The sequence below is a fragment of the Rhinopithecus roxellana genome, chromosome 6 (assembly GCF_007565055.1).
Source record: "Rhinopithecus roxellana isolate Shanxi Qingling chromosome 6, ASM756505v1, whole genome shotgun sequence".
Taxonomy (NCBI): Eukaryota; Metazoa; Chordata; class Mammalia; order Primates; family Cercopithecidae; genus Rhinopithecus; species Rhinopithecus roxellana.
Window position 1 is genome coordinate 134,772,824 of NC_044554.1, and position 21,528 is coordinate 134,794,351.

The following is a 21,528-nucleotide window of genomic DNA, read 5'->3' on the forward strand; positions in this document are numbered from 1 at the left end:
TCTAGTTTTACTGCACTGTAATCAGGGGATATGGCCTGTGTCTCCTCTTTTTTAGGTTCTCCAGCTTTTCTGTGGCTGGTGATCAGTACTTGTAAACACTCCAAGGGTATCTGAAAACAATCTGTGTTCTCTGATGATTAAGTAAAACATTCTGTGTTATCTAGCTGAACAAGTCTGTATTATTCAAATCCTTATTCTTTCTAAAATCTGACTTGAGATTTCTGGGCAATGCTATGAGTTACTCACTAGCCATTCCATAAATTTCCTTTCTGTGTAAACCAGCAACATTTGGTTTATTTTGCTTGCAAGTAAGAAACCTAACAAGTACATCTTTATCTTGAGCTCTTTATCTCTCTTACTTAGCTAGCTTCAGTACTTCTTCCAATACTTTTCTCAGAAGGGATACATGTGATTGTTTTCTTGCAATATCCAAATGAATGATGCCTTGAAATGCAATTTTCTCTCCCTCTCATTTGCAACCTTGTGATATTATGTTCTAATTTTGCGTTGCAGATAAAAAATTAATGGCATTCTTTTCTGAGTAACTTGGTATAAACACCAGCTGGGATAGTTCATCTCTGCCATATGGTCTCTAGCCTTCTTTTCATGACAGCAGAAGAGTTCCCAGCAACAATGGAGAGCAAATCCCAAAGCACAAACATTTTTCTATCCTCTGCTAACATCTCCTTTGCTAATGTCCCACAGGCTATAGCAAATCACACGGTCACAGATTACAAGGGAGGAAAACAGACTCTATCTCTTGATGGGAGGAGCTACCAAGTGACATTGCAAAAGGGTGTACATAAATGGAAAGGAAGAATTTATGGTTATTTTTTGTAATATACTATACTGCTTCTCTTTGAAAGGCTGTAAATTTTTTTATATTGATATTTGTTCTTTTTTACTGTTTTAAGATCAACTTATTATTACACAGTCACTCATTCAGAAGCCAGGGAAACATCAGGGCAGCAGAAAGGAAGGTGGGATGGAGTAGGCTCTGTGAAGGACCAAAGACAAACCGCCACAGTTATGAAATTTTGTTTTATTCTAATAAAGACCAATGTATGCCTGATAGCCTAGTGATAATACATATTTAGCAATTAATCATTCAAATAAGGGCATTATATAGCTGGAGACTTCAACACCCCACTTTCAGCACTGGAAAGATCTTCCAGACAGAAAATCAACAAACAGCAGACTTAATCTGCACTATAGAACAAATGGATCTAACAGATATTTATAGAATATTTCATCTAAGAGCTATAGAATACACATCCTTTTCCTCAGCATGTGGATCATTCTCAAGGACAGACAATATGCTAGGTCACAAAACAAGTCTTAAAACATTAAAAAAAAAAAAAAACTTAATAGTATCAAGCATCTCCCCTGACCACAATGGAATAAAACTAGATATTAATAACAAGAGGAATTTTGGAAACTATACAAACACATGGAAATTACACAATATGCTCCTGAATGGCCAGTGGATCACTGAAGACATTAAAAAGGAAACTGAAAAATTTCTTGAAACAAATGATAACAAATGATGATAATATCCCCTAACCTACGGGACACAGCAAAAGCAGTACTAAGAGGGAATTTATAGCTATAAGTACCTACATCAAGAGAGGAAAAATCTTAAATGAACAATCTAATGATGTAGCTTCAAGAACTAGAAAAGCAAGAGCAAACCAAATCCAAAATTAGTAGGAGAAATAATAAAGATCAGAGAAAAAATAAAACTGAAATAAAAAAATACAAAAGATCAATGAAACAAAAAGTTGGGTTTTTGAAAAGTTAAAAGAAAATGAGCAAACCTTTAGTTAGACTAAGAAAAAGAGAGAGAAGATCCAAATAAATAAAATCAGAAATGAAAAAGGAGACACTACAACTGATACTACAGAAATTCAAAGGATCATTAATGGTTACTATGAGCAACTATTAATATATGCCTATAAATTGGAAAATTTAGAAGAAAACGAACAAATTTCTAGATACATACAACCTACCAAGATTGAATCAGGAAGTAATACAAAACGTGAACATATCAATAACAAGGAATGAAGTTGAAGCTATAATAAAAAGTATCCCAGTAAAAAAAGCCTGGGACCTGATGGCTTCACTGATGAATTCTACCAAATATCTAAGGAGGAACTAATACTGATCCTACTCAAACCATTCAACAACAACAACAAAAAAAACAGAGGAGGAGGGAATACTTCCAAACTCATTTGATGAGGCCAGCATTACCCTCATACCAAAACCAGACAAAGACACATCAAAAAAAAAGAAAACTACAGGCACCAATATCTCTGATGAACATTGATGCAAAAATCCTCAACAAAATATTAGCAAATCAAATTCAACAACACATTAAAAATACAATTCATCATGACCAAGTGGGATTTATCCCTGGAACGCAAATGATGGTTCAACATACACGAATCAATGTGATACAGCATATCAATAAAATGAAGGATAAAAACCATATGAAAATTTCAGTCAATGCTGAAAAAGCATTTAAAAAAATTCAACATCCTTTCATGACAAAAACCCTAAAAAAAAACTGGGGATAGAAGGAACATACCTCAACATAATAAAAGCCATATATGACAGACCCACAGCTAGTATCATATTAAATGAGGAAAAACTGAAAGCCTGTCCTCTAAGATCCGGAACACAACCAGGATGTTCACTTTCACCACTGTTACTCAACATAGTACTGGAAGTCCTAGCTAGAGCAATCAGATAAGAGAATGATATGAGGGGCAGCCAAACCGGAAAGGAAGAAATAAAATTATCCTTGTTTGTAGACAATATGATCTCATATTTAGAGAAACTGAAAGAATCCACAAGAAAATATTAGAATGGATAAATTCAGTAAAGTTGCAGGATACAAAATCAACATACAAAAATTAGTAGCATTACTATATACCAACAGTGAACAATGTGAAAAAGAAGTAAGAGGGCTGGGCGTGGTGGCTCATGCCTGTAATCCCAGCACTTTGGGAGGCCGAGGCGGGTGGACCACCTGAGGTCAGGAGTTTGAGAACAGCCTGGCCAACGTGGCGAAAACCTGTTTCTACTAAAAATACAAAAAAATTAGTCGGGTGTGGTGGCATGCACCTGTAGTCCCAACTACTTGGGAGGCTGAGGTGGGAGAATCGCTTGAACCCAGGAGGTGGAGACCGCAGTGAGCCAAGGTTGTGCCACTGCATTCCAGCTTGGGTGACAGAGAGAAACTCTGTCTCAAAAATAAATAAATAAATGAAATAAATAAAATAAAATAAAATAAAATAAAATAAAATAAAATAAAATAAGTAGCCCCATTTACAATAGCCACACATACAATTAAATAACTAGGAATTAACCAGAGAAGTGAAAGATCTCTATAATGAAAACTATAAAACACTGATAAAAGAAATTGAAGAAACACCAAAAAGTGGGAAAATATTCCATGTTTATGGATTGGAAGAATCAATATTGCTAAAATGTCCACACTTCCCATAGCAATCTATAGATTCAATGTAATCCCTATCGAAATACCAATGGCATTCTTCACAGAAGTAGAAAAAACAATCCTAAAATTTATATGGAACCACAAAAGACCCAGAATAGCCAAAGCTACACTAAGCAAAAAGAATGAAACTGGAGAAATCACATTACCCAACTTCAAATTATACCACACAGCTATAGTAACCGAAACAGCATGTACTGGCATAAAAACAGACACATAGACCAGTGGAACAGAATAGAGAACCCAGAAACAAATCAACACACTGACAGTGAACTCATTTTCAACAAAGGTGCCAAGAATACACACTGGGGAAAAGACAGTCTCTTCAATAAGTGGTGCTGGGAAAACTGGATATCCATATGCAGAAGAATGAAACTAGACCCCTATCTCTCATCATATGCAAAAATCAAATCAAAATGAATTAAAGACTTAAATCTAAGACCTCAAGCTATAAAATGACACAAGAAAACACTGGGGAGAAATCCCCAGTACACTGGTCTGGGCAAAGATTTCTTGAGCAATACCCCTATAAGCACAGGCAACCAAAACAAAAGGTGGACAAATAGAGTCACGTCAAGTTAAAAAGCTTCTGCACAGCAAAGGATACAATCAACAAAGTGAAGAGACAACCTATAGAATGGGAGAAAATATCTGCAAACTACTCATCTGACAAAGGATTAATAACCAGAATACATAAGGAGCTCTATAGGAAAAAAATCAAAGCCGATGAAAAAATGGGCAAAAGATTTGAATAGATATTTCTCAAAGACATATAAATGGCAAACAGACTTATGAAAAGGTATTCAACATCCTTGATCATCAGAGAAATGCAAATCAAAACTATAATGAGCTATCATCTCGCCCCAGTTAAAATGGCTTATATCCAAAAGATAGTTAATAACAAATGCTGGCAAGGATGTGGAGAAAAGGGAACCCTCATATACTGTTGGTGGGAATGTAAATTAGTACAACCACTATGGAGAATAGCTTGGAGATTTCTCAAAAAACTAAAAATTGAGCTAACATGTGATCCAGCAATCCCACTTCTGAGTATATACCCAAAAGAAAGGAAATCAGTATATCAAAGAGATATCTGCATTCTTTTTTTTTTTTTTTTTTTTATTATACTTTAAGTTCTAGGGTACATGTGCATAACGTGCAGGTTTGTTACATATGTATACTTATGCCATGTTGGTGTGCTGCACCCATCAACTCGTCAGCACCCATCAATTCATCATTTATATGATGTATAACTCCCCAATGCAATCCCTCCCTCCTCCCCCCTCCCCCCTCCCCATGATAGGCCCCAGTGCGTGATGTTCCCCTTCCCGAGTCCAAGTGATCTCATTGTTCAGTTCCCACCTATGAGTGAGAACATGCGGTGTTTGGTTTTCTGTTCTTGTGATAGTTTGCTAAGAATGATGGTTTCCAGCTGCATCCATGTCCCTACAAAGGACGCAAATTCATCCTTTTTTATGGCTGCATAGTATTCCATGGTGTATATGTGCCACATTTTCTTAATCCAGTCTGTCACAGATGGACATTTGGGTTGATTCCAAGTCTTTGCTATTGTGAATAGTGCCGCAATAAACATACGTGTACATGTGTCTTTGTAGTAGAATAATTTATAATCCTTTGGGTATATACCCAGTAGTGGGATGGCTGGGTCATATGGTACATCTAGTTCTAGATCCTTGAGGAATTGCCATACTGTTTTACATAATGGTTGAACTAGTTTACAATTCCACCAACAGTGTAAAAGTGTTCCTATTTCTCCACATCCTCTCCAACACCTGTTGTTTCCTGACTTCTTAATGACTGCCATTCTAACTGGTGTGAGATGGTATCTCATTGTGGTTTTGATTTGCATTTCTCTGATGGCGAGTGATGATGAGCATTTTTTCATGTGTCTGTTGGCTGTATGAATATCTTCTTTTGAGAAATGTCTGTTCATATCCTTTCCCCACTTTTTGATGGGGTTGTTTGTTTTTTTCTCGTATATTTGTTTGAGTTCTTTGTAGCTTCTGGATATTAGCCCTTTGTCAGATGAGTAGGTTGCAAAAATTTTCTCCCATTCTGTAGGTTGCCTGTTCACTCTGATGGTAGTTTCTTTTGCTGTGCAAAAGCTCTTTAGTTTAATTAGATCCCATTTGTCAATTTTTGCTTTTGCTGCCGTTGCTTTTGGTGTTTTAGACATGAAGTCCTTGCCCATGCCTATGTCCTGAATGGTACTACCTAGATTTTCTTCTAGGGTTTTTATGGTATTAGGTCTAACATTTAAGTCTCTAATCCATCTTGAATTAATCTTCGTATAAGGGGTAAGGAATATCTGCATTCTAATGTTTGCTGCAGTGTTGTCTACAATAGCTAAGATTTGGAAGCAACGTAAGTGTCCATCAACAGATAAATGGATAAAGAAACTATGGTATATATACACAATGGAGTACTACTCAGCCATAAAAAAGAATGAGATCTAGTCATTTGCAACAGCATGGATGGAACCAGAGATAATTATGTTAAGTGAAATAAGCCAGGCACAGAAAGACAAACATCACATATTCTCATTTATTTGTGAGATCTAAGAATCCAAACAGTTGAACGCATGGACATAGAGAGTAAAGAGATGGTTACCAGAGGCCTGGAATGGTAGTTGGGAGAATGAGGGGAGGATTAATGGGTACCACAAATAAATAAATAAATAAATAAATAAATAAAACCTATTATTTGATAGCACAACAGGGTGACTATAGTTAATACTTAATTGTACACTTTAAAATAACTTAGAATGTAATTGGATTGTTTGTTACTCAAAGGATAAATCCTTGAGGGGATGGATACCCCATTCTCCATGATGTGCTTATCTCACATTGCATGCCTGTATCAAAACATTTTATATACTCCAGAAATATACCAACTATGTACCCACAAAAATAAAAATACAAACACACAAAAAAAGGCATTAAAGAAAGTTTTACAAAGAATGAAATGTCTACTATAATCCTCTTTAAAAGCCTTGATTCATTTTCAAAGATCAACAATAATTTTTTTTCAATCAAAAGAAAAGGAAAATAAGTTTTTTCCACCAAAATACACAAGAACCATTTATTGGCATTTTTATTTCAAGTTCCTGGGAAAAAAAAGGCCAAATTTTCAAAGGCAGTTAATAACAGCTGTACAAGGGCTTGTTTCATTTGATTTAGCATCAAGTAAAAGTAAATATGCCATGGAAGACAGTTGAGTTTTATCTCCACCTCTCATATTGGCCCGCTTCTCCTACCAAGTCACAGTACATAAGCATGCATCCTTGTTGCCCCACTAAGGAATCTAAAATGATTCAAATTTTTAAATGGTTGCTCAGATGACACTCACCAGCAGAATTCTTTCCCCTTAAGATAGGGTGGCAGTGAACACTACCAGGTATCAATGTCATCAGAAATAAATAACTCTTTCAGGAAAGTCACGTTCCTGATCCCTGTTAACCATTATGTAAATTCTTTTTGTTGCTATACCTTTACTAATTATGTTTGTTACTTATGCAAAGGGAATACTCCCCAGACTTGCCTGATCTATTATTTCTATTTCCTAACAACAAAGTATGTTCACTTTACATAGTGCCATAGGTTTACTCTTTTTTTTTTTTTGAGACGGAGTCTCGCTCTGTTGCCCAGGCTGGAGTGCAGTGGCCGGATCTCAGCTCACTGCAAGCTCCGCCTCCCGGGTTTATGCCATTCTCCTGCCTCAGCCTCCCAAGTAGCTGGGACTACAGGCGCCCGCCACCTCACCCGGCTGGTTTTTTTTTGTATTTTTTAGTAGAGATGGGGTTTCACCGTGTTAGCCAGGATGGTCTCGAGCTCCTGACCTTGTGATCCGCCCCTCTCGGCCTCCCAAAGTGCTGGGATTACAGGCTTGAGCCACCACGCCCGGCCAGGTTTACCCTTAATCTTTTTTCTTACTTTTTCTTGGTACCAGATGTTGTTATTTATCAAGGCAGATCATGTTTGATCGAAAAGAAACTGGCAAGTAGATCTTAAAACATACATTACTAAACATGAGTAACAGATGAAAAAATAAGTCTTTAAATTACATTTTCCATTGAAAATTCATTCCACTGTGGTGCAAGAACTTATCCAGGAACTTACAATGTCAATTTCTGACATAAATCATATCCCTCAGCACATATGTATTTTCAAAAGAAAACAAGTCATCTTAAAGTAATATATTCCCATATGCTAATTGATAATTGTATAGCAAATTGAAAATTCTGAGTAAACTGAAGATATGTTTAACAACAAAATAAATATAGCAATATGGTTAGCTTATAAATGTCTTGGTGTAAAGGCAGCAGTGAATTTGCATCTTGCAACAGATCTCTAAATCCAGTTGCTGGTTTTCTGGAATTTTATAGACATGATGTCTCACAAATCCATGTTCCACAGGGCTAGAAATATCTCTATGCAAAAACTTTTGAGGTATTTTCCCCAAATGACATGTAACTTTTAAAAACTTTTCCAGAAAAATATGAAAATTTTATCAACCACTTACTCTTACTGAAGAAAAAAGACTACTAATTGCTCTTTTAATTTTGCTCTAACAGATGTTTTAAAAGTTTAGACACCGCTGATGTTTTTGAATTGCACACTGCTAGAAGATAACTGGATAAAACACATTAGATGATTTCAAAAGATGAATCAGTACCTGATTCATTTGGCACATCATTAGTATCCAGAATAAAATCTGTAGAAATAATATAATTTTCAAAGAATATATACATGCATACATTCTTATACATGCATACATTCTTATTTATACATCCTCCATTCTTAGGAAAACGAGCTTCTAAATCCAAGGATAAGGAGGTTCTGCTCATCTTACTAGTTATAATCATTTCTCCTCATGGAGTAACTGGGGCTTTCTGATTTATTTTGTGGAACTTTAGTTTGTAGGAAAGCATAAACATAGTGTTAAATCTTGTTGGTTTCTGCTCTGGAGAGTGTTTCCAACATCCTTTTTTTCTGGTAGATTCTGGGACTGGCTCCATAAGTCTTCAGTCTCTTGATAACTGTGTCTCTGGTCTATCATCCTCAGGCTGAATGAGAGGCTTCCCAGTCAGATCAGCACTGCCCACAGTTTGGGGAGGGTTGAATTCAATGTAGTAGACTCCGCCACTGCCTAGATGAACAGCAGGCAGTGAAGTGTTGTTTAAATGCCCTCAAAGGGCACATATGAGTTAATCATTGTGTCTATCTGATAAGCTCATCTAGGGCTTCTGCCTGTGGCAGTGTCCTTGGACAACCAGCTATATTAGGTGAGATTTTTCAGTTCGTGAAGCGCCTCAGCCGAGTCGTAACATCATTTGGAATGAGTTTCCCTTGGTCAAGAAAAGCCTTGGCTAACATACCAATTTCTGTGCCCTGTAGCATGTTGTCCTGGAGCAGTCCCTGCTGGAGAGGTGCCTCAGCTTGAAGTGTTTGGTGATGTATAACAACACGGCGCCCTTGCCTAAGCCCAGGGCTGGGACCCCCATGATCACTGCATGCAGTAGCTGCGGAGATGCCCCTGCAACCATGGACAGAGGCCCAAGCCGTGCCAACTGTAGGGTTTTGGTCTGACCTGTGCACTCACCTGATCCACAGCCAAGGTCCCAGATGGCAGAAAGCACTTTTTTTTTTTTTTTTTTTTTTTGGTTCAAGTTAACCAGTGCTTTCCTTTTCCTCTATAAAATGTGCTGGCTTAGAAACAATTCAAACATTCACCAATCAGTAAATGGATAAACACATTTTGGTATATCCATGCAATGGAATATTATTCAGCCATAAAAAGAAAAGAAGTACTGATAAATGCTACAATATGGATGAACCCTAAAAACACTGTGCTCAGAGAGGCCAGACACAAAGGGCCACCTTTGGTATGATTCAGTTTATATGAAACACTCAGAATAGGCAAATTTATAAGGGCAGAAAGCAGATTCATGGTTGCCAGAGCTGCCAGAGGAAGAATGGGGAGTGACTGCTAACGGGTGTGGGAGTTTCTTTTGGGACCTGCTAGCCGTTGGGTCACTTTTTTTTATTGTAGTAAAATACACATAAAACTTACTGTGATATTTACTACATTCACAATGTTGTACCACAGTCACCACTATCTAGTTCCAGAATACTTTTATCACCCCAAATGTAAGCTCTTTTTTGATCTTTGAAGGTGAAAAATATCACTAGAATATACCTGAGGGAGGAATATCTTAGTTCATTGATCAGGTTTAGCACTCAGTATAACTTAGAGAATTTTTTTTTTTTTTTTAAACCCAAAGAAGTCGTCATCAAATGATTATTGCTTTCTCCATCTGTTCCTTCTGGAAATCCTACCTCACACTGCAGTTCCTGTATTTTCCTTCCCTTTCTTTTATCTTCTCACTAGTGGCTTCCTTTGCATTTTTGTTTCGCATCATGAGGCAACTTCCTGTTTGATCTTCTTTGGGTTGATTTTTAAGAGTATCCATTCCATTTTTCAATACAATTGAATGCCAAAAAACTGTAAAACCGTATTTTTACATATCGTGTTTTTAAGTTCGCTTCTTTTTCTTTTTTTTTCCCTTGAGACAGAGTCTCACTCTGTAGTCCAGGCTAGAGTGCAGTGGTGCAATCTCGGCTCACTCACTGCAACCTCCGTCTCGTGGTTCAAGTGGTTTTTCCCGCCTCAGCCTCCGGAGTAGCTTGGACTACAGGCGCGCCATCACCACTATTTCTTACATTAAATTTGCCTTACAGGAGCCATTCATTTTGGCTGTTTGGCTTGGTTTTCTGTTCCTCAAACTACTGGGTTTCTCTCTCTCTTTTTTTTTTTGTTTTTGAGATAGGGTCTCATTCTGTCATGCAGCTGGAGTGCAGTGGCATGATTTCGGCTCACTGCAACCTCCGTCTCTTGGTTCAAACGATTTTCCCGCCTCAGCCTCCGGAGCAGCTGGGACTACAGGTGTGTGCCACCACGCCTGCGATCGGCTAATTTTTGTATTTCTTTGGTAGAGATGGGATTTCACCGTGTTGGCCAGGCTGGTACTGGGTTTAATTTTTTATATGATCTTTGCCCGATTCCATCAGCTGCCACCGGTTCCTTTAGCATTTGTGGAAGCCCGATTGTTGGACACTTTCTGGGCAGCAGAGAATTGACAGTTGGTGAAAACTATGATAGGAATTCTCCAATCAGCTGACATTGAGAGCCATGCTCAGGGCTAAACAGAAAGCAAGCAGAAGCAGTTTCACCAGTTACTGGGCTATAGCACTTGGCTCACCTGGCTGGGCCACTGTCTTTGCCACAAGCTTAGCCAGGAATCGGGCTACTTTCTAGGTTGCTGGGCTGTCCTTCCTCCCAGCTTTGTGAACAATGAGGATAGAAGGTATCCAGAGGCAAAACTGCTAAATGGTCTCCTCAGAAGCCCAAAGCCTAAGATGTGCTTAGCACAGACTAACTCCAGGTTTCACACTATGCTTTGCACCACCACATCTACTACCTACCTATATTTCAGCCATTCTTCTTTATAGTTGAATCACCCCAGGAGGAAATTTAGAGTGCTAGAGAGTTATAGAAACATACACAAGCCATCATCTTCCAAAAACTTAATTAAGGTAATTCTCTTTTTATAATACATTGTCTGAAGATAATTATTTATATAATGGAAGTAAGCTGAAATCTTAGGAATATAAATCTTATTGATGAGTGAAGCCCCAACTATGGCCCAAAGAGATGGAAGAACTCATGCCAGAGTGCCTCTGCTGTATACATAGGATTAGAGATTGGCCTTTTATTTCCTAACATATGGATCTTTTCAATACATAGACCCATGCCTACCTTTTAAAAATTCCATCAATATATTCACCTGCATAGCTGTTTCTCTTCCTGCTCCATCTAGTCCAATTCCTTTTCTGGATATTAGGCTAAGTCTCACTTTTATTCCCTTCACCTGGCTTTTACTCCCTCCTGAAATTTATTCTGCTTCTTTCCTACCTGCCTTCCAAGATCTCTCTCTCTGTGCTCACAGTGAGGGGGTATGCAGGAAGGAGTACTAAAGTGTCCAGAAGGAGGAAAGCCTAGAAAAAGTAGAGACAGAGGAGGCTTGCCAAAATTCTGAAGCATCTCCAGGAGCCCTTTGCCTCAGTCTTTGAGTTCTTGTCATTAGCACCCCTCTTCTTTTCCCCTGGGTCAAATATCTTAGCATTGACTTGATTCTCTGACCCCTCTTTATACTTTCCTTAATTCTACTTTTCTTTCCTCCCTGCTTTCCTAGCACTCCTATCCCAGCACTCTTCCCTTTCTTTGAAGCCTCTGAATCACAGCAAGGGAAGGAAAATGGAATTAGAGTAGTCCCTCTTATCCATGGTTTTGCTTTCTGTCATTCAAAAACATTAAATGGAAAATTCCAGAAATAAACAATTCATACGTTTGAAATTGTATGCTGTTCTGAGTTGTTGTGATGAAATCTCACATCATCTTGCTCCATCCTGCCTGGGACAGAAATCATCCCTTTGACCAGCATATCCATGATGTATAACCTACCTGCATGTCTGTCACTTAAGTAAACGTCCTGGTTATGAAGTGGACTACCCTAGTATTGCAGTGCTCTGTTCAAGTGACCCTTATTTTACTTAATAATGGCCCCAAAATATAAGAGTAGTGATGCTGGCATATTGTTAAAGTTGTTCTATTTTATTATTGTTGTTAATTTTTTACTGTCTAATTTAGAAATTAAACATCATAGGCATGTATGTATCATAGAAAAAAACACAGTATATATAGGATTTAGTACTATCTGCAGTTTCAGGCATTCACTGGGGTCTTGGAACGTATCCTGCAGATAAGGGTGGGCTACTGCACAAACATCTGGACGTTCATTCATGTGCCACTAAGGATCATCACACAGTCAAAAGCATACCACACTCTGGAAGGCTCTGATCAACTTTTTCTGCTTCTCCTATCACAAAATAGAAAATACTTTATTAATAGCTTCAAAATGAATGGCTATAGCAGTCCCTCAGTTAGTATCTTAATTTATAGACTAAGGTTATGTTTTCTAGTATAAAACACCATTTTGACAACGTGGGGAGGCAGCAAGGTATAGTAGCTAAGAATTAGATTACTTGAGTTCCAATGCCAGCTCCTTCGTATACTAGCTATGTGACCTCAGGCAAGTTATCTAACTATAAGTTGCCTTATCTGTGACAGACTTTAGCATATCATAAGTGCTTAAATAAAAGGAAACATTCATAATCATGTTACTATCACCACATGCAATCCTTATTCCTTGTCCTAGATCCATGAAAAACCATTATAAATGCCATTTTGTTTTAGAAAATGTTGATATAATATTTAATAAGCTTGCTGCTGCCCAGGCTAATATGCATCTCTCTAAGCCCCTCTTAAATTTTATTACTAGAAAATGTTCTAGTGGACAATGTCTTTAAGGTTAAATGAGGATACTTATAATCAGCCTTTTAAAAAAATTAAATTACAAATTGAGGATAAAACAAACAAAAAAAACACACAACAGGAATCTGATATTTCTTACCAAGGCAATTTGAAGCATCAACTTGTTCTTTCAAAAAATCAACACACATTTTCTTCACAGGTTCAATCTGATATTGGTTTGCTGCATCCAACAAAGACTGAACATTGTTGCTATTCACGGAAATTCTGCAAATAAGTTAGAAGGAATATTAGTTACCCATGATTTTTTATTATTTAAATGTTACTGTAGAATGTATCCTAATAGCCCCTGAAATTAAACACAAAATTAAACTTTCAGTCTTTGAATCAGTATGGCATAGGATACTCAAATTCTTCCATCCTTGCGGTTTTTCATTTTGAAGAATTTGTAGTGCAACCATTTGTTACAACAATGCTTTGCCATGGCAGATACCAACATTACTTCTCTAAAATAAAAATAATCCTTCTTAACTCACCTAGCAGTATAAGCAAATTCCACAAGTTGTTCAATAATATCAGGTTCAGCATCTTTGAGTTCTACTTCAAAGGACTTTGATTCAAGCATGTTAGCTACAATGAAGAGAAGAAACATAAATGGCATCTGTAATACCACAAGTTTGACTGAGGAACCATGGCATTCCAGGCCATGTTAAATATGGAGAAAAATAACAGGACAGTTCTCTCTGGAAGAAAATACCCCAGCAAGCCCAACATTCCTATAGTAAATGCAAATTAATTCTCCACACAAGATGGGCCTTAAATTAAGCTAAGAAAACAGTGAATTAGTGTACTTCTTTTTTAATTTAAAGACCATATTAACAGAAACATAAAACTAGATTTTGTTTTCTTCCCAAGCTCATAAAATAGTACTAAGCAGAGGAAGTAGGACTTGGACCCAGTTCTCAACACCAAATCCAGGGTTCTTTCTAGCACAATATGCTATATCTATTTTTTTTTTAAGTTTAACTTGCCAGCTAAAGTATTATGAAATTTATCTACTTCTTTGTCTTTCCATCTGAGGTTAAAAAGAAAGCACTGGGGTTTTTTTTGAGACAGAGTCTCGCTCTGACACCCAGGTTGGAGCGCAGTGGTGCGATCTCGGCTCACTGCAACCTCCACCTCAACCCTGGGCTTTTAAGTTGACGCTATACCTCCATCTATAAAGCCATTAGGCTTTATGTCTAATGAAAGGACATTTTTTCCTTTGGTTATCAGCTGACTACTTTTTCGGTCTCTTCACTGTTCTGCGGCCTTAAGTTCTTAACTGCTTTAAAAATTAGAAAAATGACATATTCTCTTTTAGATTTTACTTCATTCTCATAGAAGAAATAATGGCATGTTTTACCTTAAGATACTTACTTGTGAACATTAAGTTAAAAAAATGACTGGCTGCAGCAAGAACAACACGATGAGCAGGTATCTTTCTTTCCTGGACCATGAGGATCACGTCACACAACGTTTTCTAATCAAAGAAAAAATACATAAAATAAAAAGAGGCTCACTAGCCTAGCTTGGCAATACATATTAAAAAGGTGCTTGCCAAATGCTTTATCTCTGTTTTCTATTTAAAGCCAATCTTTTTTCAGCACAGAATTTCTTTTGAAGACATGTTTAGGAAGGACTTACAGAGTTGCTGCCATATAGTATGAAAATTTTGCACTGAGTTGTCCAACAGTCAAGAGGAAAGAAAACGTTCCTCATAATCAGAAACAAGTCTACTAACCCTTCTGAGAAGTCTTTTTTTTTGTTTTTGTTTTTTTGTTTGTTTTGTTTTTTCTGACACAGATTCTAAGACATTTCTCATGGTAAGCTTTTCTGGTGGAAATCAAATGACATCATGGCAGTGCTCCTGATAGTTTTTCAAACACAGCAATTAGTTTTTATATGATTTGTTTTCCATTGTTTATCCTTGATGAAATTGAAAACACACACTGCATTTCCTAAGAAAGTAGTATTCACAGATCTAACTTGAAACAGAAACAGCTCAGAATACAGAGAGGAGATGAACTAAATGTCCTTTCAGCAATCTTTTCTTAAATAACACTTCTCTCAAATGTACTTCTGATAGAAGCTGGATAGCAGCCAGTTTAATTGTGATTTCTGACCAAGGTCAAAATAGTATCACTATAAGCTGCTTAAAGAAGGCAGCTCTGAGTAAGTACTTAATTAAAATGTGGGGAAAATGGAATAATAAAGAAAAAAATTTAAGGCTTACTCAAACACTGATAAATGAATATCAAGAAAAATAAATGTCCTTTTTGCCAATCCAAATTTCTTAATGAAGTTAAAGATAAAATATAGAGGTTAGGCTTACAGAAAACTTGGTGCATACAATGTGTTAAACACTGGGCACTGGGAATATGCGGCAAATAACATATTCAGAGTAAAAAAAATATTGCTTACAAATCTAAGATTGGCTTCATGGCTCAGGGGATTTGCATTTTGCAAATTTTAAGTATTTTACTAAAACTGTTAATACAGTTTCTGATAGATAAATCCTTGTTATTTCTTACTGTATTTTGTGAAGATAAATCAAAATAAATAATAATGATGTTTATAATGAGAGAGAAAATAAGCCTCAAATAGTAGGCTAGGCAATGAACAAAATTTCACTTTTACCGCTTATTTGAAGATTTTCAAATAAGGCCTACTACTGACTATTGCTAAAAACTTATATACAGGTTAATAGCTAAAGCTATTTTTATTCTCATAGTGTCTTGAAGTTTTAAATTTTATTTCTTTTCATTTGGGGAGGGGATACAGAGGCAAATCTCTTAGGTGATTTTGCTACATACTACACCAAAAAATACCAAGTAGCAGAACCAAGTTAACTATTTGGTTACCACCAAAAAACACGTGATCAATTTGCCTTGGAGGTCGAGGGAGGGAGAGAATGAGAGGGAGAAAGGAGTGGGGAGTGAAGAATAAAGATGATAAAGCATCAAGCAAATCAGATTACATCAGATCATCGGGGAGAAACCTATGGCTAGTGATGGAACTTCTGTGAAACATAGGGTTAAACCAAAATACAGCAATAACATCTCCAAGGCATACTCATCAACAGAGTTTAAAAGTAGAATGACTTTCTAGGCACTGAAAGAGGTTGAAGAAATGTAGATCTTTGTATAGCAACTGAGTTTTAGTCTAAGATTAATGGCCAGCTGGATATTAATGGTTTGAGGGGTAGGGAGAATAAGTCAGAAGAGTCTTTTGTATCCAAATGGCACATTTATTTGCCTGTACTATAATAGACTGATAATTTCCAATAAGAGATGGGACTGCTGGGCGCGGTGGCTCATGCCTGTAATCCCAGCACCTTGGGAGGCTGAGGCGGGTGGATCACAAGGTCAGGAGATCGAGACCATCCTGGCTAACACAGTGAAATCCCGCCTCTACTAAAAATACAAAAAATTAGCTGGACATGGTGGTGGGCGCCTGTAGTCGCAGCTACTCAGGAGACTGAGGTAGGAGAATGGTGTGAACCCAGGAGGTGGAGCTTGCAGTGAGCAGAGATCGAGCCACTGTACTCCAGCCTGGGCGACAGAGTGAGACTCTGTCTCAGAAAAAAAAAAAAAAAAGAGATGGGACTGACCTATAGTGAAAGGCCCCTCCTGTTATCAATAAGCGAAAGAAAGGTATATTCACAGACAAGAAATGGGAGCTGGGTGTGGTTGCTCACACCTGCAATCCTAGCATTTTGGGAGGCCAAGGCAGGTGGATTGCTTGAGCCTAGGAATTTGAGACCAGCCTGGGCAACATGATGAAACTCTATCTCTATAAAAAAAAAAATACAAAAATTAGCCAGGCATGGTGGTGTGTGCCTATAGTCCCAGTGACTGGGGGTGGGGGTGGTGCTGAGGTAAGAGGATCACTTGAGCCCCGGAGGTGGAGGTTGCAGTGAGTTGTGATTGCATCACTGTACTCCAGTGATATTATAACAGAGACATCTGCACCCCCATGTTTCCTGCAGCACTATGCACAACAGCCAAGATATAGACTCAACCTCGGTGTCCAATGATAGATGAATTGATAAAGAAAATGTGGTAAATATACACCATGGAATACTATTCAGCCATAGCAAAGAATGAAATCCTGTCTTTCATGGCAATGTGGATGGAAATGGAAGACATTATGTTAGTTGAAATAAACTAGGAACAGAAAGTTAAATGCTACATGTTCTCACTCATATGTGTAAGCTAAAAAGGTTGATCTTATCCAAGTAAAAAGCAGAAAAGAAGATACTAGAGGCTGGAAAGGGTAGAAGGAAGGCGGTGGGGGAAAGGAGGGATAGAGAGAGGTTTGTTAAAGGACATAAAATTACAGTTAGATGGGAGGAAAAAGTTCTAGTATTCTATATCACTGTAGGATGACTATAGTTAACAGTAATAGATTCAGGCTGGGAGCAGTGGGTTATACCTGTAATCCCAGCACTTTGGTAGGCTAAGGCAGAATTGCTTGAAGCCAGGAGCTCAAGGCCAGCCTAGGCAACATAGTGAGACCCTGACTCTACTAAAAATAAAAAATTAGCCAGGTGTGGTGGCACATGCCTGTAGTCCCAGCTACTTGGGAGGTTGAAATGGGAGGATCACTTGAGCCCAGTAGTTTGAGGTTGCACTGAGCATGATCATGCCACAGCACTCCAGCCTGGGTGACAGAGCAAGACCCTGTCTCTAAAAAAAAAATAATAAATCAACAGCAGACATCACATGTAATGGTGAAACATCAGACATGTTCTCATTTCAATCTTGAAACAAGGTATACGGGGCTGGGTGTGGTGACTCATGCCTGTAATCCCAAGCACTTTGGGAGGCTGAGGTGGGCAGATGGCTTGATCTCGGGAGTTCAAGGTCAGCCTGGGCAACATGGTAAAACCCATCTCTACCAAAAATACAAAAATGTAGCCAGGTGTGGTGGCACGCATTTGTGGTCCCAGCTACTTGGGAGGCGGAGGTGGGAGGATCGCTTGAGCCCAGGGGCGAAAGGCTTCCATGAGCTGAGATTGTGCCATGGCACTCCAGCCTGGGTGACAGAGTGAGACTCAGTCAAAAATAAAATAAAATAAATAAAATAATAATAAAATAAAACAAACTAGGTATACAAATCCTTGTCATTACTATTATTCAACCTTGCTCTGGAAATCTTAGCCAAATTAGTAAGAAGATAAAGATAAATCAACTTACACTTATAGAAATAACAAGAAAAGTCAGTATAATGGCCAGACACAAATAAGATAAATATGGAAATGCAATTAACTATCTTGTATGAGAAATAAGCCGTAAAGAAACACAAATGAGAAAAAAATCCCAAGGCATAGAAGCAACAAAATAATTAAATATTGAGAAACAAAAAAAAAATGTGAGGGATCTTCATTAAGTGGCAATTTGATATATCATAAACATACCATTTCAAAAATGTAGTGGGAAGGTGGAGAACAGGACATGTTTAGGGTAGTGAAACTATTCTGTAGGATCTTATAATGGTGGATACGTGTCATTATACATTTGTCAAAACCTGTAACATGTACAACACAGAGTGAACCCTAATGTAAACTATGAATGTTAATAATATGTAACAATATTGGGGGTTGGGCACAGTGGCTCACCCCTGTAATCCCAGCACTTTGGGAGGCCGAGACGGATGTATCAGTTGAGGCCAGGAGTTCGAGACCAGCCTGGCCAACATGGCGAAACCCTGTCTCTACTAAAAATACAAAAACTAGCTGGACATGGTGGTGCCCGCCTGCAATCCCAGCTACTCAGGAGGCTGAGGCATGAGAATCGCTTGAACCCAGGAGGCAGAGGTTGCAGTGAGCAGAGATCTTGCCACTACATTCCAGCCTAGACAACAGAGCGAGATTCTGTCTCAAAAAAAAAAGTAACAATATTGACTCATCAATTGTAACAAACATACCACATGAATGCAATATGCTAATGATAAGGGTAACTGTGTGTAGAGAAGGAGGTGAGGGAATAAATGTAAATACTGCACTTTCTGCTCAATTTTTCTTTTTCCTTTTTGTGACAGGGTCTTGCTCTATCATCCAAGCTGGAGTGCAGTGATGCAATCTTGGCTTACTGCAGCCTCGAACTCCTGGGCTCAAGTGATCCTCCCACCCCTCCTCCCAAGTAGCTGGGACCACAGGCATGTGCCACCATGCCCGGCTAATTTTTTATCTTTTGTAGAGATGAAGTCTCACTGTGTTGCCCAGGCTGGTTTCCAACTCCCGGATTAAAGCAATCTCACTACCTTGGCCTCTCAAAGTATAGGGATTACAGGCACGAGCTACCTCACCTGGCTCAAATTTTCTATGAAGTTAAAACTGCTCTTAAAAAAAAAAAGTCTATTAAATAATGTGGTAAGAGATCAGATAATCAAAATTGATATTGAGATAACTTAATCATTTAGGGAACCATTAGATTCCTCACTCATAATGTACTCCCTCTTCCCCTGGGAAGGTAAGTACTGAGAAGGAAGTTTCAGTCCCCATCCATCACATGTGGAAGAGTGACTACAGGATGAACAAGAGTGTAGCAGAGGTCACTGACAACACAGAGCCAGGCATTGTGGCTCATTCTTCTTTCCTAGGTCTGCCTCAAAAGTGGGACATCGATCATTGGGGCAGGCTTGCTCCTCTGGCAAGAGAGGACTGTTCCTGCTCATCAGCTGCTCTGCCTCAGACTGGGTAGGTAAGTTTAGTTTAGGAAAGAAAGAACAGAAAGTCCAATTTAATGCTCAGGTCAATGTCCTATAGTTAGAACTAGTAGTGACGGGTCCTCAAATATGTATGCATAGATACTCAATGCATCATAGAGAAAGAAACTTTGGTGCTGCTTTAGTGCCTGCAGGATTTGGGGGCTTTTACAGGAAGAATCCTTCGGTTCTAGGAAAGGTTAACCTCAGAAGAGGCAGACATTTTAGGCATCTGTTGGTATTATGACCTTTTGCTCTCTATCAAGTTTACCAGACAGGATTACAAAAGGCAGCTGGGTCCATGTAAGCGCTAAAGCACTGTACGAAGATTAGCTTTTAATCACATGTGCTGTCATTAGTAAGAGGCATGCAGTCAACTGCCCCACCTTCTATTCTTTGTTATATCCCAAGGAGGAGACTGAGGAATGACTAACCTTTAGATTTATGTGGCTTGTCAAGAAGGTTCTGCAATAGTCCCTCCCAGCATGATATCAAATTGGCATTGGGTATAAACCCCTGAGCAGATTGTAGATTCAACTATAGCTGGGTGGTAGATTTAAGTCACTGAAAATATAAAGGGAAATGATGCCCTTATTAGATGGGGTAAATAATTTTCTTGGATTAGTTACTAGAAAAGCCTCAATAAAGCAATAGTAAATGCAAAGGCTAAGAAACATTAAAAAGACTTCTCTAGAAATCACATTTGTCAGAAAAGCAAAGAAAAACAGGACTGAACTTAAACACACACATTAGAATAAGGCAAGTGGGATAGTGAAGGAAAAACAAAGGAAGATACCCAGACTAAGCAGAAGGAAAAGAGGGACTGCCTTCCTTAAAGGAAACATATACCAGGTCAGGCCGAACAGCTTTGCAAAGGAAAGGAGACTTTGGCGTAATTGCCCTTTAAGAGATGGGACTAAGGAAAAAAAAAGCTATTTTTGTTGTTATTTATTCAAGGAAGGTGTTATGGACCAAACAGGAATAGAAGAAGAGAAGTAAGAATTCAGGAGTAGATTAAAACGGTTCTCTCAGAAAGGCCTGGATCAGCACTTTGGGAGCCAAGGCATGTGGATCACCTGAGGTCAGGAGTTCAAGACCAGCCTGGCCAACATGGCAAAACGCTGACTCTACTAAAAATACACAAATTAGCCAGGCTTGGTAGTGCACATCTGCAATAGCAGCTACTCGGGAGGCTGAGGCAGGAGAATCACTTGAACCCGGGAGGCAGAGGTTGCAGTGAACTGAGATCATGCCACTGCACTCCAGCCTGGGTGACAAAGCGAGACTTGATCTCAAAAAAAAAAAAAGCCTGGATCTAGGAAAATTTTATGATTCCTCTTAATGCTAAAGATATTAAGAGAAAATTAGAAGACTTCCCTTAAAGAATAGGACAACTATAATAGGCCATTACAATTAAGTTCAGACAGATTTGAAAAGGAGAAAGATCAGCAAGAGTATTTCTTGCATTATTAAGTAATTTTCAAGTTGATATTGCTGGGAAGACAGGTGTGGTATTTGCTATGTGGCATATGGTATATAGTGGAACTGAGAAGTTTGTGGAACTAAGACTCTAAGGGAGAGTGCTAGATCACATTAAAGTAAGTCAAATAACCCAAAAGTAGTCCGGCTCTAAGTTATATGCTGGACATACCCACAATTAGAATTACCTTTCTGAGATTAGTGAAGGCTGGCATAACTGAACTAATTCTGAACACATGTGCTCTCTTATTTTCCACTAGGGGAAGCTCTGTAGGAAATGCATTAGAGGAATAAGTATGTAAGCAAAACAAACACCAAAATCATAAGGAAAAGAAAAAGAAAGGTATTCTAATCTAAAAGGGTCAGCTACC

General features: G+C 38.3%; 1 protein-coding gene and 1 pseudogene across 5 annotated transcripts in view; both read right to left on the reverse strand.

Annotated features, from left to right (window-relative positions):
• The window catches only part of KLHL7 (kelch like family member 7), a 158,772-nt gene that overhangs the window by 45,550 nt on the left and 91,694 nt on the right, over nucleotides 1–21,528 (reverse strand). For 3 of the 5 annotated variants that reach the window (XM_030932887.1, XM_030932886.1, XM_030932889.1), the window contains exons 2-4: nucleotides 14,348–14,450; nucleotides 13,465–13,558; nucleotides 13,071–13,195 (exon numbers count right to left, since the gene is read on the reverse strand). In XM_030932887.1, the coding sequence (XP_030788747.1) occupies nucleotides 13,071–13,195; nucleotides 13,465–13,558; nucleotides 14,348–14,450 (322 nt within the window). Of the gene's footprint in view, nucleotides 1–12,192; nucleotides 12,477–13,070; nucleotides 13,196–13,464; nucleotides 13,559–14,347; nucleotides 14,451–20,112; nucleotides 20,243–21,528 lie in introns of those variants that run through there. The other 2 variants (XM_030932888.1, XM_010387729.1) reach the window with 2 other exon arrangements.
• On the reverse strand, nucleotides 7,477–9,177 carry LOC104681421 (annotated as a pseudogene).